The sequence below is a fragment of the Pteropus medius genome, unplaced genomic scaffold (assembly GCF_902729225.1).
Source record: "Pteropus medius unplaced genomic scaffold, Ma_sr-lr_union100, whole genome shotgun sequence".
Lineage (NCBI taxonomy): Eukaryota > Metazoa > Chordata > Mammalia > Chiroptera > Pteropodidae > Pteropus > Pteropus medius.
This window is the reverse complement of record NW_024345507.1, coordinates 231-15827: the sequence shown is the minus strand read 5'-3', so window position 1 is coordinate 15827 and position 15597 is coordinate 231. Positions and strand designations below refer to the sequence as shown.

Genomic DNA, 15597 nt, shown 5'->3' with positions numbered 1-15597 from the left:
GCCCGCCACCGACGCAGCCACCTCCCTTGGCGGACTCACCCAGGGATTCTGCTCCTCAAAGTTATCTGCTGTCAGCGTTGAAAAGTTGAGCCAGGACAACCTCGGGGACCATTCTCCCCTTCTGGTTTCTAAGGCCGCCTGGTACAGGGCGGCGGGGTGGGGTGGCGGAGAGGACGGGTAGAGTGAGTATCTCTGGTTCGCAGGCGCCCATTGGCATTGACTTCCCGTCCACGATCATGCACTTGGAAGACTGAAGACTGAGTGTTCACTCTCATATGACTGAGCCCACACCTCGGCCCCTTCCGCCTGTTCACCACGGAAGGGGAGCACCGCCCCAGATTATTTGTGGATAAAGGGGAAGAAAAACGGGAAGCCTTTCTAAACTACCAGCCCTGTTTCTTGTTCCCTCTGCCCGCATCTAAACTCCAGCTGTGACACAGACACCATCCAACAGGCCCCGAGTCCTTAAGTCCGCTGCTCTATAGGGTCTTCCTTAATCAAAACAGTACACTGAGATTCCACCCGTCCTAGGATCATAGGCCACTTGGTTTGTGGCCGTAGTAGCCACTTTTCAGGGGCCCAGTTTCCTCAACTCTCTACTTTGCCTTTATTAAGTTGTAGCCTTTAAAAGGCTAGTTTCCCTTCTCTCTGTGGAGACTCAACTGCAGCTACAGGACACAGCTGGCCAGGGGCGCTGTTACAGCCTGATTCCTAGCTACGCTCACGACTACATCGCCATGGTTATCTATGACATCACAAGGGGGTGTTAAGCCATGTTTCATTTGATAAAGGGATTGAAGGGAGCAATAGGGAGGTTGATAAGACTAGTACAGAGGACGGACAGGAACATTATTCCCTCTAAACGTCTCCTGAATCTCAACGCTCTGCCACACATTCTGTTATACACATCGATTCTTTCAAGGAGACAGTAAGTGGGTAGAAGATGTTCTAGCAGAAAGAGGTGATGACGTAGTCATGTTGGGTGACAGGACTGAGCTGAACAACAGAAGGTAAGGCATAACGACGACTTTTTCTGCAATACCTACAGCTCACTCTGTTTACTTGGGGGGAGTTACCAGTGTCAGGGATCAGAAGGGGTCTTAGCACTAGCTGGTCCCTTACATCATTTGTCATTGGTCCAGTCTGCAGAAGAGTGGCAAAGAAAAATCCAGACACCTCAATGTAACGTTTATTGATACCTGTGCCAATACGAGCTGTAACATGAAAATCTAATAACCATCTCTTATGCTACTTCGCATGGCATACTGTAGCCACCCAGCACTGCTTATTCTTTTGGATGAACTTGGCTTGTTGCGGTGGGGCTAAGGTTCATGTCCTCATCATGCAGTGCAAAGGCCCAGAATCATGTCTCTGAACCTGACGTCCTTTTTTTTTCTTTTGCACATCACACCATTCTCTCTCCCTCCATCTCAAACACACGCACGCGCAGCTATTCCGGTGCATGGCTTCTGCTGTTCCATCCGGAAGTAGCCCATGTCCACCGAAGGAAGAGGAATATCCTTTCCCCCAGCTTTGCTGGAGCAGGGACTGTCCAAGCAGAGGAAGCAAACTTCTTTGGCTGAGTTTGACGGCCAGGCCAATTTTCCTGCCTGATATTTAAGAGACGGTAGGACTAACTTCAGCCCAAAGCAGGTCCCCAGTTTGCCTTTAGGTGAAAGGGGTCATAAGATCAGAATTCCTCTTCTGTGTCTCCTAGGAACCGCCCTTGGGAATTGAGAGTTGACCCCGGCCGCCTATTACCTTATGACCCCTCAGTGGTCGAAATCCAAGAGTCCCCCACCCCCCACAATGAGTCAGGCATCAAAAGCCATTGTTCCTGTCCGTAGCATAGGCTGTCTGCCTAACTTGATGAATTTATTGCATCTGGGCTTCCCAGTACCAGTCCTCCACCCCCACCCCGTCAGATTAATGGTTTAACTACTTGGGCCACTTACTAAGTTCTTGTCCAATTCCCGGGCTTAGGCGTAAAACGGGACCCGTGAAAGTGCCATCATTTCTTGGCTGCATCTCACAGCTCTTGGGTAGAAAGTTCTTGCGGGACCCAGGAATCCCTTGTTCCCTTCTGACTGCTGAGACATCTACAGGGGATGCGGTTCTACAGCAGCTGGGACACCCCGAGGGCCGATACGGTTCACTCTCGTTTTCTTATCTACACCCTCAATAAACCACTGGTCCTTTCGCCTCAGCCTGTCATGGCTTGTGCCTTGTCCACACCATACCTATACCTCCACGCTGGTGCCCCAACCCAGAGCCATCACAAGTATTGCAAAGCGGGAACCAATTCAGGGCAGGAGGGGTTTTACCTTAGGCCCATGGCTGGGACTCTCTGCCATTTACCACACCTCTGAGATGACTCATTTTAAAGCCTGTTAACCACAGGGAGAGTCTTGGAGTTCAAAGGTCAGTAGACTCAGCCCATACGCCTATGTGCGCGTCTTGGCCTCCAGTTTCTCAGATGGCCACTGGGAGGCAGCAGAGCAGCCAAAGCGCAGACTTCGGAGGGGCCCGCCCAGGAAGCAGACAGTTAAACGACTCCTATCCCCAGCTCTGCGTACCAGCGTGTTGCCACCCAACAATGGCACCAAGCCTCTAGAAGAGGTACCATAGTAGTGGGTGCGTTTTATGGGAAGAGCCAGAACTTCCCCATAGATAAATTACTACTATTTAGAATGGTTTCCCATATTTGAAGGCTTATTCACCTTATTTCCAAGCTCCACCTCAGACCAACAGAATCACTCTCCAGGGGACGAGCCTGGAAATATATATATATTTAAGCTTCCTGGGATTCTTTCCAGGAAAATTTGGGACTTTCATTATGGGGGGCACTTCACTCCATATCTCATTAGAAAACTTTCTATTCTGAAGGGGATTTGAACATGCCGATGCAGATGGCATAAGGTGTGGCCTGGAACCTCCAACAATGGATTGGTAACTACGGAACTCAGAACAGAACAAATTACTTCGGGGCTGGGGCGAAGCAAAGGGCGCGATCAGATGTCAGTAGAACTCAAGCTACAAGTTGGAAATTGGCAATCAATTTTTTACTGCTGTTCCTGAAAGAAACGATGTAAGCCCCTCCCTTAGTTTACGTTCCAAATCAAAGAACTTGGGAAAGACGGACTATATTAATACTGCACGGTGCAGAGAAACATCAGAAATCTTGGGGGAAGGGGCATCGTTTCCTCCAGTTCCCCATCCCCGACCTCTACCGCTCCTGTGATACTATAGCTAGGGCTCCTGGGCCTCCCTGCCGTTCTGGGCAGACGGAGACAATTGTGAAGCACGTAGTCTGCTGTTACTTCCAGGGGCTCCGTTCTTTGGGAGAGCTTTTCCTTTGACCTCAGTAGCATCTTACGCCCAATCGGTATCATCCAGAAGTCACACCACCGTTTCTTCAGCATCACATTTTACTTTTCAAGAGACAGAAGAGGAGGAAGGCGGAGAGGAAAAACAGGGCCCCACCGGAGTCTCCCAAGTGTATGACATGGGTACGATAAGGATGGGATGAGAGAGCCAGGCGGATTAGATGGAAGCTCCCCAAGACTGTTTCTATGCGCTAATGAAAACGAGATGACATATGCGTCTCCTAGCACATGGTATCTACACAGGTCAGCGGCCTTTGCTAGCAGGGCTCTCTGTGGGCTAGGCTCCACCCGCCATCACCACCTTCTCCTTGCAGGGAACGAGGCTCACCGAGAAAACCAGGGAACTGCCAGTGCAGTGGTCCGGGGGGGATGCAGCTGGCCAGCTGGCTCAGTGCATGGCCTCGGCGTCTGCCTGGCCTCCCCACTCCACTATGCCGAGGGGACTCTGGGAGCAGAGTTTCTAACGTGGCTCCCCTGAGGCCTGGCCACCTAGTCTCAGAAGTTCCCACGTGGAGGGCCGTGGGCTGCAACCCTCTAGTGCACAGTCCTCTCTTTTTGGCGATGATAATCTGAGGAAAAGAAGAGAGAAAGAGAGAAGCAGGTTATTTTCTGGCCTGAGCTCCCAATGCGCCCTCACCAAGCAGTAGGGCCTCCAGTAATCAGTACTCGGAGAGCTCCAACCCAGGGCCCTGCCAGGTGAGTAAAAAAGGGCGGGCCACTTACTGTAGGGAAAGAAGCGGACACGCATGCTGATTTCACGGGCTGTCTTCAGGATCTCAACGGCCTGAAAGGAATGGAACAGCTTGTACAAACGGCGAGCAGTGACCCGGGACAGAATCACAGCACGAGGAAAGGAGTCGGCCACTCCAACCTCTGGGTCACTAACAGCTACTTCCCCCTGGTCCGCTCCCTCAGGAGGGTCTTTTTTAATGAAATTACAGATGAGGCTAATCTGGTCCAACTTGTCCTACCTGGGATGGCTTCTTGCCTCACCGCAGCCCGAGCGCTGTGCTCACCTTACTATGCTCAATATCTTGGAAATCCACATCATTCACGGCTAGGACTTGGTCCCCTTCCTGAAGTCCTGCTCGATGTGCGTCAGAGTCAGGAATCACCTGTTGGGAAGGAAAGGCTGTATGTGATCCAGGCGGGATCACTTCAAAGACTGTAAGTGAAATGAAGTGCTATTCAAATGTAAGGTGCTATTGTTTCGTTTTGTGTGTGACAATGTAGGGAAACAGATGCTTGCCAGGTGGGAAGTTTGAAGTGGGAAAGGGTGTCCGCATTCTGCCCCTTCTATGAGTCTACTGAATCATCCTTCTCCCAGGCCTTGGGCCATCAGGGTTGTACCATCCGATAACTTAACAAAGGGAAGCAGCCATCCACACTGCCTACCAGGCGCACGCACCTTGGAGATGAAGATGCCGAGCTGGGAAGCCTTTCCTCCTCGGATGTTAAATCCCAACTGCAAAACAAGAGCACGGAACGGGGGCTCAATGAAGACCACAGACACGAGAACATCAAATAGCATCATCACATGACAGCTTGGCCGTGTGTCCCTCAGAAAGAGGTCAGAACATGCATCTTAGAAGTGGTAGCTCAGCTTTTCTGCCTATAAAAGGGAGTGGCGTTACCTCCCTACCTGCTTCCCGATCTGTCCCCCCCCCCAGCCACGGCTAACTTCTGGGCCTGGTTCTGACCAACTCTGGCCTAGATGAGGCGGCTGTTCATAAGCTCACCTGAGCTCCAGGGGCTTCTTCAGTGTGGCGATTCGGGGCAGAAACTGCGTCAACTCATTGTTGTAGTCCGGATGGTACACCCTCTGCAAGACACAGCGACCCCAGAAATCTTACTACCGGTCTTAGGTTTTATACCCACTTTTGTCCGGTGCACAAACGCATCACCCCGAAGTCGGGAAAAGGTGAAGTCGTGGACTTAGTTTAAGTAGAACAGGTAACACTGTCCAAATGGGTAGATGGATAGTTCTGGGAAGTGCTAGCAGTCTAGGATCTCCACACTTGTTGACCTTGACAGAATGGAAACAGAATTCCAGAATTCTCTGGTGCAGTGGACTTTGGCTCCCAGTGGGTCGGGCTGCTGAGAATCCAACTTCTGGATCGCTTGGCTACAACAAAGGCTAAGATTCATCCTGCATTGAGCTTTCTAACCCTGCCATCCTACCCATCATATACCATCTCATGCCCATGGTGAAAAATCTATTCGAGAGTACAGATGGTTCCCACCTCATGAGGAGGAATCCACGCTGGGGGATTCTCATAGGCAGGCAGGAAAACCACTGGGTAGTCATCATAAGGAATCCGGCTGTCCATCTCCGGCAAGGCCCTGGAATGGAAGGGTGAATCGAAGCTGACAAAAATGGTTCAAACGGAACAGCAGCCCAGGAAGTTTCAGAAAACAACCCCAACTCATCCAAGGCTGTCAACCTATGGTCCCAGCCCACTTCCGGGTGATGGATTAAGGGAGAGGAGGAAGAAAATACGTAGAAGAAAACAACGAGCTCTGCTGGCTATCTGGAGGCCAAGGCACCGCCCCACAGTCCCTACGTGTGATCCGTAACGGTGGGGGTCCCCAGATCGACCTTTTCCTTCACTACCAGCCACCTCCCAATCCCCGCCCCGCATCCCGCCTGAGTCCCGCGCACACGACGCCGGGATGGCGGTGCTAACTCACCCGCCGACAGGTCCGGGGACCTCCGGCTGCGCTCTCCGCCAGTCCAGCCTGGGAACCGGAAGCGGATGCTCGGTCGGGTCGGGAAGGGGGCGGAGTCGGGCGCGGCGCACGGGCCGGCCCCGCCCCGGCGCGTCTTCCGGCGCACGCCGACGTGCGCGCTCCGTCCGCAGGCCGTCCGCGCTCAGATTGGCTGGCGCCGCCAGGACCGATTTGAAACTTGGCGGTTACAGCTCGCTTTGGAACGGGGCGGCGGGAGCGCCGGGAAGGTGCGTTCGGCTCGGTGAGTGACGGGGGCACACCTTAGCTGCGCATCTGCCTTTCCCGCTGCTCTGTGGCGCTTCGTCGTCTCCGCCGGGGCTTTTCCTTTCCGTTTCAGACGTCACTCCGTCCACTTCAGAGTGTCGGGGCTGCGGGCAGTGCCGCGGTGGCCACGTCTGATAAACAGTGACTCTCGCGTGGCAGAGATCCCGCTGCGAGGGCCGGTACCGCGGGCGGACGCCCTGCCACCCCTGCCAGCCCGCCAAGACTCATCATCAGGACGCTCTCTTCTCTTCCCCGTCGCAGACGGTGCCGAGGCAGGACCATGAAGGAAGAGGTGAAGGGAATTCCTGTAAGAGTGGCTCTGCGATGTCGCCCTCTGGTCCCCAAAGAGATTAGCGAGGGCTGCCAGATGTGCCTTTCGTTCGTACCCGGGGAGCCGCAGGTGCGTAGCAGTCGTGGGACACCTGGGGCCGAATGACAGGTTGAGGGGCGTGGCCTGGCCTTGCGTGATTTCCTGACTCCTTGTCCCTCGCCTTCTCTAGGTGGTGGTCGGTACCGACAAATCCTTCACGTACGATTTTGTGTTTGACCCCTCTACTGAACAGGAAGAGGTCTTCAATACAGCGGTAGCCCCGCTCATTAAAGGCATATTTAAAGGTGAGGCCGTTTCATTCTTCAGATGCTTCTCGAGCATACGGTGTGACGGGCACCGCGTTCGCATGCTGTAAAGACAGGAATGGGTGAAACACGAGTCTTGCCTTCCAAAAACCCACAGCCTAGGAACTAACGCGATATCACGCGTGAAAAGCCTCGGCGCCGTCAAACGAGTTTGGCGCTGGTATTTGCTTTCTGTGGTTCTGCTCATCTTTGACTTGTATATACTTTTGTTTGTCCTGGAACCTCATTAGATCCTAAGCCCTTCGATGGGTCCTGGTGATGATCAGTGTGCCAACCGACTCAAGGCCCAAGCCCTACAGAACCCCGCGGAGAGATTCGGAGATAAATAATGTAGCTCAGAGTCCAGGGGTGGGAATAGAAGTACATGGCTACATTTATAATTTTGGGTGCATAAAAAGTTTTTACCTTTTTGCACCCATCTTTAAGAAAAAATATTTTTGATAATCTTTACAGCAGAAGCTAAGGCTTCAATGTTATTGAAGACCTCGTGCCAGTTCTTAAGAGAACAGTGCCTGGGGGGTGGGTCTTTAATTATATTCTAGTATAGTGGTTATTCAGGATTCAAAGCAGAGGACTATTTAAAAGTAGAAACCAAAAATAAAAATAATAAAAGTAGAACCGTGGCATATCAGCCCCTTAAACTCAAAAGGGACATTTGTACATCACCCAGTCTAGCTTTCTTTCCAAAGAAAAATGCTTTCTAGCAATATCTCTGTAAACTGAACTTCCAGTATCTATTTAATTTTTTTTGACAGGGAACTCACTAACTCAGGGTAGTCCTGTTGATTGTTTTTTGCACGGCTCTGATTGCATTAGATTATGTTGAGATGAAATTTGCTTCCCAGTAATTTCTACCCAGTGATGTCAGTTCACCCCTCCAGACAAACAGAAGCTTTCTTCCAGCTATTTACATTTTTTTCAATTTTTTTTATGACCGGGCACATTGGTTTCAAATTTTACAAATGTTAAAACAGTCATCTCAAATTTATAAAAATCTACAAGAATAGCGTAAAGAACTTTTTTTCCTAAACCATTCAAGATGAGTTGTTGACTGTGTGCCCCCTGAACAGTGTACTTTTGCTACGGACAAGGACTTTCTCCTACACAACTACAATACAGCCGTCAAAATCATGAAACTAGCATTGCTACATAACTACCATCCAGTCCTCAGACTTCATTCAAGTTTCACCAATTGCTTCAGTTATGTCCTTTATAGAAAGGGTCTAGTTCAAAATCGCACGTCGTATTTAGTTGTAATGGCCCTGTAGTCTCTTTAACACTTCTTCAGGCTTTTTTTGACTTTCACATTCGTGACATTTTTGAAGATCACAGGACAGTTATTTTGTAAACGTTCTCAATTTTGATTTGTCTGATGTTTATATACGGTTAGCTTCAGGTTGTATATCTTTAGCTGACTCCTGTCGGGCGAGCCATGTTTTTGGTTTGTTCCATTACTGCTGACGTTCATTTTGATCATTTGAATAAGGCGGCATCGGCCAGTCTTCTGCACTATAAAGTTAATCTTTTTCCTGTTTACATACTTGGAAGAACATGATATTTTTCTAAGTCTCTCCTAATTAATCATCCCTCCCTTCCTTCGGCCATTCCTGAAACGACATGGTCTCCAGAGCCTTCATTATCCGGTCGCCTTCCTCAGACTGTGCCTTCAAAGCTTACTAAGAGCATCATAGTTCCACTTTCGTATTTTTAACTGGGAAACGTTGAGAATTAAATTATAGTGTTTCGAAACAGTATGATGTAGAAAATGATTCCAGTATATGTGTGTTTGGTTAACTTCGCTCTGCAAAGGCGAAGCCAGTCTTTTTCAACAAACTCGACAGCACCCCTTGTACTCTGAACCCCCAATGCCACAGAGCCCTGTGTATTTTGTGAAATGTACTGAAACTCGGTTTCCCCAGTTGTTACTATATACACATATCTGTGGTGTTGCCGGAAGTTATGGAATGTCATTCTCCTGCCCCACAGCTATGCCAGGCGACACCGTAACCATCTATTAATGAAAATCTCAATTTACCATCCTAAGACCTTTCAGGACATCAGGGTCTTCATTTAGACAAGTTCTTTCAAAAAGAAAACAAAGCAAAGACATAGATCCCATCGAATCATACCTAAACGATGCCGTTTCTGTGAGGAGCCTGACAGTATGGCCCAGATGTCATCTGAGAGTTCAGATGTAGAGTAGATGCTTTCGTTGGCTGTGCAAAGCAATTTGGTTACCTCTTCGAATGAAAACTCTCAATCAAAGAAATACGTGTTGGAATCCCTCCTGTTTATGCAGCTTCTAAGACTTTTATTTAATTCCCATAATTTAGAATTGCTTACAGTAGAGAGAGAGCAGACTTAGAAAGCTCTGAGTGGCTTTTTGACCGTGACTTGGCCACCTTGGTCATCTCAGTCCTGTCTTTGTTTTACTGCCTAGCTTTTAATGGCTATCGAAAGGGGTGCACAGTCTGGGGTTGGTATTTTTCTTCTTTGCCTATCGGGAGTAGTGCAAAGTCGTGGCACCCATGTAACTTTTCTCTGTGTTTGCCGTTCCTGAGAGACCGTGTCTTAAGACAGCGGTCTCAGTTTTACACGCGATCACCGAAGGAAGTGGAGCATATTGATAGGATGAAAATATTTGAGCATCACTATGCATGTGACTTCTGTTTTGCCAGGATACAATGCGACTGTCCTGGCCTATGGACAGACAGGCTCTGGAAAAACCTATTCAATGGGCGGTGCATACACTGCAGAGCAAGAGAATGAACCAACAGTTGGAGTCATTCCTAGGGTGATACAACTGCTCTTCAAAGAAATCGATAAGAAGAGTGACTTCGAATTTACTCTGAAAGTGTCGTACCTGGAGGTAAATGATTTATCGTTAATTATTCTGAGTTTAAATTTATCTTTGGATAGAGAAATAAATCTGAATCAGATTTTTCTTGGCATGACTCAAATGATTTAATTGCGTTTTTAGTAAATTACATTTTAATAAATTGATAGAGAAAACTTACTGGCTCCATTGGATCTGGCTCCCACCCAGTTATTTTCCAGAATAGTCTGTTTAATCGGATTGTTAAAGGAGCTGGCATCGCCGTGTAAAAAGATGATAGGAATTCTGTAATTTCAATTTGGCTTCTATTATTGATTCCCTATAGAATCTGCCAAAAAAAATTTGATTTCCCCTTACTACTTTGAGCTACTTAAGTGATAATGCTGCTACTTCGTGAAGAATGTTATAAAAATTGGGTGATGTATTGAGCTGTGTAAGTGATGACAGGGTGCGTTTACCGAGCATATGTTTATCAAGTACCTACTGTGTTACAGGCCCTGTTCTAAGTACTTGGGATATATCAGGGAACAAGACGTAAAAATCCCTGCCCTTGTGTGCGTTTTCATTCCAGTGTATATCAGTATACCAGTAGATTGACCAACGGTTCTGTCTAACCTCATGACGCTCAAAACACAAGTTGAAGGAACTTATGGCTTCTGGAAAGCTAGCTGGTTGGTTCCATAGCAGTGATAATATGTCTTATCTTTAAGGAGCAATAATTTAACTTGTATGATTTCAACATGCAATTATCAATTGCATGTGAATAGTTCATCCTGAAGTTGAATCTTGTTTTTATTTTTATTTCTTTCGTTAGTTTCAGGTATACAGTACATTGCTTACACATCCTTAATTATAAATTGCATGTGAACAGTTCATCCTGAAGTTGAATCTTGTTTTTATTTTTATTTCTTTCGTTAGTTTCAGGTATACAGTACATAGCTTACACATTTCTATCGTTGATGAAATCTTGTTTCTCGATGTAGGCCTGTATTGCTGTGAATTTCTCTCTTTGGACTGCTTTCGCCGGGTCCCATAGGTTTTGAGTCATTGTGTTTTCATTTTCATTTGTCTCTAGATATCTTTTATTTCTTCTTCGATCTCATCGTTAACCCATTCACTGTTTAGTAGCATGTTTTTTATCTTCCGCGTGTTTGTGTATTTTCCAGTTTTTCTCTTGTGGTTGATTTCTGGTTTCGTACTATCGTGGTCAGAGAAGACTTTTGATATGATTTTAATCTTCTTAAATTTATTGAGACTTGTTTTGTGGCCTAACATGTGGTCTGTCCTGGAAAATGTTCCATGTGTACTTGAGAAGAATGTATATTCTGCTGCTTTGAGAGGGAGGGGGTGGGGTGGTGAAGCGTTCCAAAAATTCCAAAAATATCAATTAAATCCAACTGGTCTAGTGTATCATTTAAGACTGCTGTTTCCTTATTGATTTTCTGTCTGGAAGATCTGTCCATTGGTGTCAATGGGCGTTAAAGTCTCCTACTATGAATGTATTATTGTGAATCTTTCCCTTTATGTCGGTGCTCCTATGTTGGGTGCATAAAAGTTTACTAGGGTCATGTCCTCTTGTTGGATTGATCCCTTTATCATTATGACATGTCCTTCTTTGTCTCTTATTATGGCCTTTGTTTTTTTTTTATGGTGACATTGGTTGATGAAATCCAGTAAGTTTTAAGTGTACAATTCAACAGTAAATCATATATATTCCACAGCGGGCCTTTGTTTTAAGGTTATTTCATCTGATATCAGTATTGCTACCCCAGCTTTTTTTTCATTTCCATTTGCATGAAATTTTTTCATCCTTTTACTTTCAGCCTCTGTGTGGCATTTGATCTGAAGGGGGTCTCTTGTAGACAGCATATATATGGGTCCTGTTTTCTTATCCATTCGCTACTCTGTCTTTTGACTGCGGCATTGAATCCATTTACATTTATAGTGATTATTGATAGGTACACAGTTATTGCCATTTTATTATTTGTATTTATGGGTTCTTTTCCTCTACTTCTTTTTACAGGAGTCCTTTTAATATTTCTTGCAATTCTGGCTGTTGGTGATGAATTCTTTTAGCTTCTTCCTGTGTGGGAAGCTCTTTGTCTCACCTTCCATTTTAATCGATAGCCTTGCCTGGTAGAGTCATTTTGGTTGTAGGTTCTTGTTTTTCATCGCTTTGACTATTTTGTGCCAATCCCTTCTGGCCTGCAAAGTTGCTGTTGAGAAATCAGCTGACATTCTTTTGGGGGTACCCTTATAAGTAATTTACTGCTTTTAAGAGTCTCTTTGCCTTTAACTTTTGGCATTTTAATGATCATGTGTCTTGGTTGTGGGCCTGTTTGGGTCCTCTTGTTTGGGACTCCGTGTTTCTGGGCTTGTGTGTCTAATTCCCTCACCAGATTAGGGAGGTTTTCTGTCATTATGTCTTCAAATAGATTCTCAATCCCTTGCTGTCTCTCTTGTCCTTCTGGTACCCCTATGATGTAGATATCGGTACATTTGATGTCCTAGAGGTCTCTTAAACTCTCCTCATTTTTTTAATTCTTTTTTCTTTTTGCTGTTTGGATTGGGTGTTTTCTGCTACCTTGTCTGATTTGATCCTCTGCTTCATCCAAAATACTGTTGATTCCAATTACCGTATACTTCATTTCTGACTGGTTCTTTTTATGGTTTCCGTGTCCTTTTTTATGCTTTTTATGTCTCTGTTAAAGTCCTCGCTGAGCTCATCTCTCCTCCCTCCAAGTTCATCGAGCATCTTTCTAACCAGTGTTTCGAACTCTGTCTGTGGTAGGTTGCTTGCCTCCATTTCATTTAGAATTTTTCTGGAGTTTTCTCCTGGTGTTTCATTTGTGGCATGTTTCTTTGTTTTCTCATTTTAGTTGCCTCTGTGTTTGTTTCTATGTGTTACGAAGATTTGTTGCATCTTTCAGCCTTGGCCAGGTGGCCTTATGTAGTCGGTGTCCTGTGTGTCCCAGTGGCGAGGTCTCCCTGATCTCCTGCGCCGGGCGCTCTGGACCTGTTCCTTGTGTGGCTCTCTGTGTGTTCTGTTGTAGCTAAGCCTTGATTGCTGGTAGCACGTTAGTATATGGGACTGACTCTCGGGCTGACTGGCTGTGGGGATGAATCATGCCCACAGGGTATGGGCTGCTGGGTGAGGGCTGACCCCACAGAGTGGGGTTCGTCCTAGTTGGTTTGTGTACCTGTTGAGGCCACCCTTTGGGTGTGCCGCTTGTGGGGCTAGTCAGGTGGTGCTCCATTGTGATGTCACACGAGCTTCCGCGTGTGTTGGTTCTGGGACCCCTTGGGCGGGGCTCCCGTGCAGGCCAAGGTCAGCCGCTGCCTTTGATTGTTCGGGGCTACCTGGTAGCTACAAAGCGATCCGCAGATGGTCGCCGCCTGTGCTGGACCCAGAGGCTAGTGGGAGAGACCGCGCTGCGAGCCAAGGTCGGTTACCCCAGTGCCCGGCCTGGGGTGGCTCAGCAAAAGGACCCGAGCGCCTCGAGGCCCGGGGCGCCTGCCAGATGCCCATCAGACTCCGCAGCGGGAAGAGCCTTTGGTTGGTACGGGAGTCGGATGGGTCCGGGTCCCAGGAAGTCGCTGGGGTAAAGCGCGCAAATTTCACCTGGCCACTGCAGCGTCAGGCTTCGTGCCAGGGCCGAACCTGTGGCCTCTGGTAACAGTGTCAGGTCGCAGCGAGGCCCGCCGCTGCCCGCCTGGGGCCTGTCAACAGCGAGATCTGTTCGTGAAATACTGTAGCTCAGAACGTGGTTTGTGACCTGACACCGAAAGTCCCTCCCGGGATGCACGGGCCTCGTGCGGGCCCCACGAGCCAAGGTCTGCTGCCTGCATGGAGTGCGGCCCGGGAAGGGGCAGGGCGGGGGCGGCCGCCGCACAACAGACCCGCCGCGGGCACGTTGTGCTTCGGGTGGTTCGGGCCGATGGCACCGGCCAGCGCAGCTTCGGCATCGGCTGTGCCGGGGGAGGGTTGAACACTGGCAGACTGCCCCAAAGGAGAGCCAAGGAAGGACCCGCGCGGCTGTCCCTCCAGCCCTCGCAGGCGGGAGAGACCACGCGACTCAGTCCCTCCCCGCGTGTCTGCGGCGCCTCCCGAGCCGCTGACACCCCCCGCCCTCAGTCTGTGCGCTGGCCCTTTAAGGGGTCGTCTGAGTTTCTACCATCCATCTGTCTCACCCTTACTGCCGGAATCCCCACTTGGTTTTACAGTCAGATTTTGTGGGAACTCCTCTCCTGGAGCTGGAACCCTGGGCTGGGGAGCCCCTGGGTGGGATAGGACACCCCTCTCCTTCAGGGGAGCCTCTGCAGCCGCGCCCTCCCTCCCGGTGCCCGGCGTGGTACCAGCCGGCTTTGTGGCCGCCTCTCCTGTCTCCAGGTGGCCATTTCTTTATATCCTCAGAGGTACGTGTCATGAAAAGCTAGATCCAGGCGGTTCTCTAAGTTGTTTTTTCATAATTTGGTTGTACTTTTAATGCAGTCCTGGGAGGAGGCAAACCCCGTTTGCACCTAGCCTGCCATCTTGACTCCCTAAGCCCTGAATTTGAATCTTAATAGGTATAGGAGGTGTGGAGTTGGAAGTTGGGGGTGTTAAACATCATTAAGATTCTCTTTCTCGAATCTCTTGAATAACCCAGTTGTGGCCAAGGCGATCGGATGAAAAAATGACTTAGGAACCTGGTATATTAAATAGTAGCAAGAGCAATAATAACAAACAAATATGGTGATCACTGCTAAACGCTGTTCTAAATGTTTAAAGTTCTGACCGTCGTTGAAATATCGGCTGCCTCATCTCCTTTTCGCTTTCCTCTTCTACCCTCCACTAAGAACCGGTTACTTACAGTTTTACAAAATCAGTGAAGGTGACACTTATGACACCATCAAAGAAATGAACTTGGACACCCACGTGACTTTTCATTGTGTCTGCTGTTCCCAAGACACGCGGTCTTAAGAGAGCAGTCTCAATTTCGTTACGAGTAGTATGTGAATTCATTCTTGTAAATAGCAAATGATTGCATGTAGGATTAAAGTCCTTTTCTTAATTAAAAAAAATATTCGTTGTAAAAAATATTTAATACGAACACTCACAGCAAATTTAAAAACTTATCTATGATCCCATCACCCTGAGGTTAGCACTGTTAACATTTTCGTTTTTATCGCTTCGTTTTCAACAATATCAGATTTACAATGAAGAAATCTTGGATCTTCTATGCCCATCTCGTGAGAGAGCCTCTCAAATTAATATACGGGAGGATCCTAAGGAAGGCATAAAGGTGAGTTTGTCGTTGTTGTTGTTACTATTATTATTGGAAAATGTTGGTCACTACTAAAGTTCACATCCCTTTCATTTGCCATTATGATTTTAAATGACCACTGACATCTTTCAGATTTCGTGTGGTTCCAGTTCCCTTTGTTAGTTTAGAATTCCTACATGGGATCTCTTGTGGGGAAGGAAGTTTTATCACCTTCCTGTTACCTCTTAAAGGAATGCTAATATCAATTAAATATTTACTAGGTATTTACAGAGTTCTAAGGCTAGGCTGTCGAGTATGGTAGCCACTAGCCACAAATAGCTATTTCAACTTAAATGAACGAAAATCGAATAAAATTTCAAATGCGGTTCCTCATTTACACCAGCCACACATCAAGGGCTCCGTAGCTACATGTGGCTGGTGGCTACTGTATTAAACAGCAGAGACAGAGAACTTACCCATGGTCACAGAAAATTCTGTT

The 15597-nt window shown here is 47.7% G+C and overlaps 2 protein-coding genes across 3 annotated transcripts; one reads left to right on the top strand and one right to left on the bottom strand.

The window, feature by feature from the left end:
- Positions 1 to 1167: 1167 nt before the first annotated feature.
- PDZD11 (PDZ domain containing 11) lies at positions 1168 to 6214 on the bottom strand. 2 transcript variants are annotated; one of them, XM_039873973.1, is made up of 6 exons: positions 6078 to 6214; positions 5630 to 5729; positions 5138 to 5208; positions 4403 to 4514; positions 4110 to 4170; positions 3048 to 3955 (listed from the first exon to the last, which is right to left on the bottom strand). In XM_039873973.1, exons 2-6 carry the CDS (start codon positions 5714 to 5716, stop codon positions 3921 to 3923), a joined length of 366 nt encoding a protein of 121 aa, XP_039729907.1. In that variant the 5' UTR covers positions 5717 to 5729; positions 6078 to 6214; the 3' UTR covers positions 3048 to 3920. The 2 variants fall into 2 exon arrangements, 1 of the variants encoding a protein (XP_039729907.1); XR_005655226.1 differs by lacking the exons at positions 5138 to 5208; positions 5630 to 5729; positions 6078 to 6214 and adding an exon at positions 1168 to 1666 and having other exon boundaries at positions 1956 to 3955; positions 4403 to 4507.
- On the top strand, positions 6089 to 15209 carry LOC120611540 (chromosome-associated kinesin KIF4A-like). The gene is made up of 5 exons (XM_039873972.1): positions 6089 to 6357; positions 6642 to 6780; positions 6881 to 6995; positions 9695 to 9885; positions 15045 to 15209. The coding sequence occupies exons 1-5, from the start codon at positions 6143 to 6145 to the stop codon at positions 15192 to 15194; spliced, it is 810 nt and encodes a 269-aa protein (XP_039729906.1). The 5' UTR covers positions 6089 to 6142; the 3' UTR covers positions 15195 to 15209.
- Positions 15210 to 15597: the final 388 nt, after the last annotated feature.

Bases quoted from the DNA above. Each gene is read 5' to 3' on its own strand.
- PDZD11 (XM_039873973.1), bottom strand. From the start codon at position 5,716: ATGGACAGCCGGATTCCTTATGATGACTACCCAGTGGTTTTCCTGCCT. The intron at 4,171-4,402 runs GTGAGCACAGCG...CATTCCTTTCAG, and splicing joins AAGATATTGAGCATAGTAAG to GCCGTTGAGATCCTGAAGAC. The intron at 3,956-4,109 runs GTAAGTGGCCCG...TCTTTTCCTCAG, and splicing joins TGTCCGCTTCTTTCCCTACA to ATTATCATCGCCAAAAAGAG.
- LOC120611540 (XM_039873972.1), top strand. From the start codon at position 6,143: ATGCTCGGTCGGGTCGGGAAGGGGGCGGAGTCGGGCGCGGCGCACGGG. The intron at 6,996-9,694 runs GTGAGGCCGTTT...CTGTTTTGCCAG, and splicing joins CATTAAAGGCATATTTAAAG to GATACAATGCGACTGTCCTG. The intron at 9,886-15,044 runs GTAAATGATTTA...CAACAATATCAG, and splicing joins TGAAAGTGTCGTACCTGGAG to ATTTACAATGAAGAAATCTT.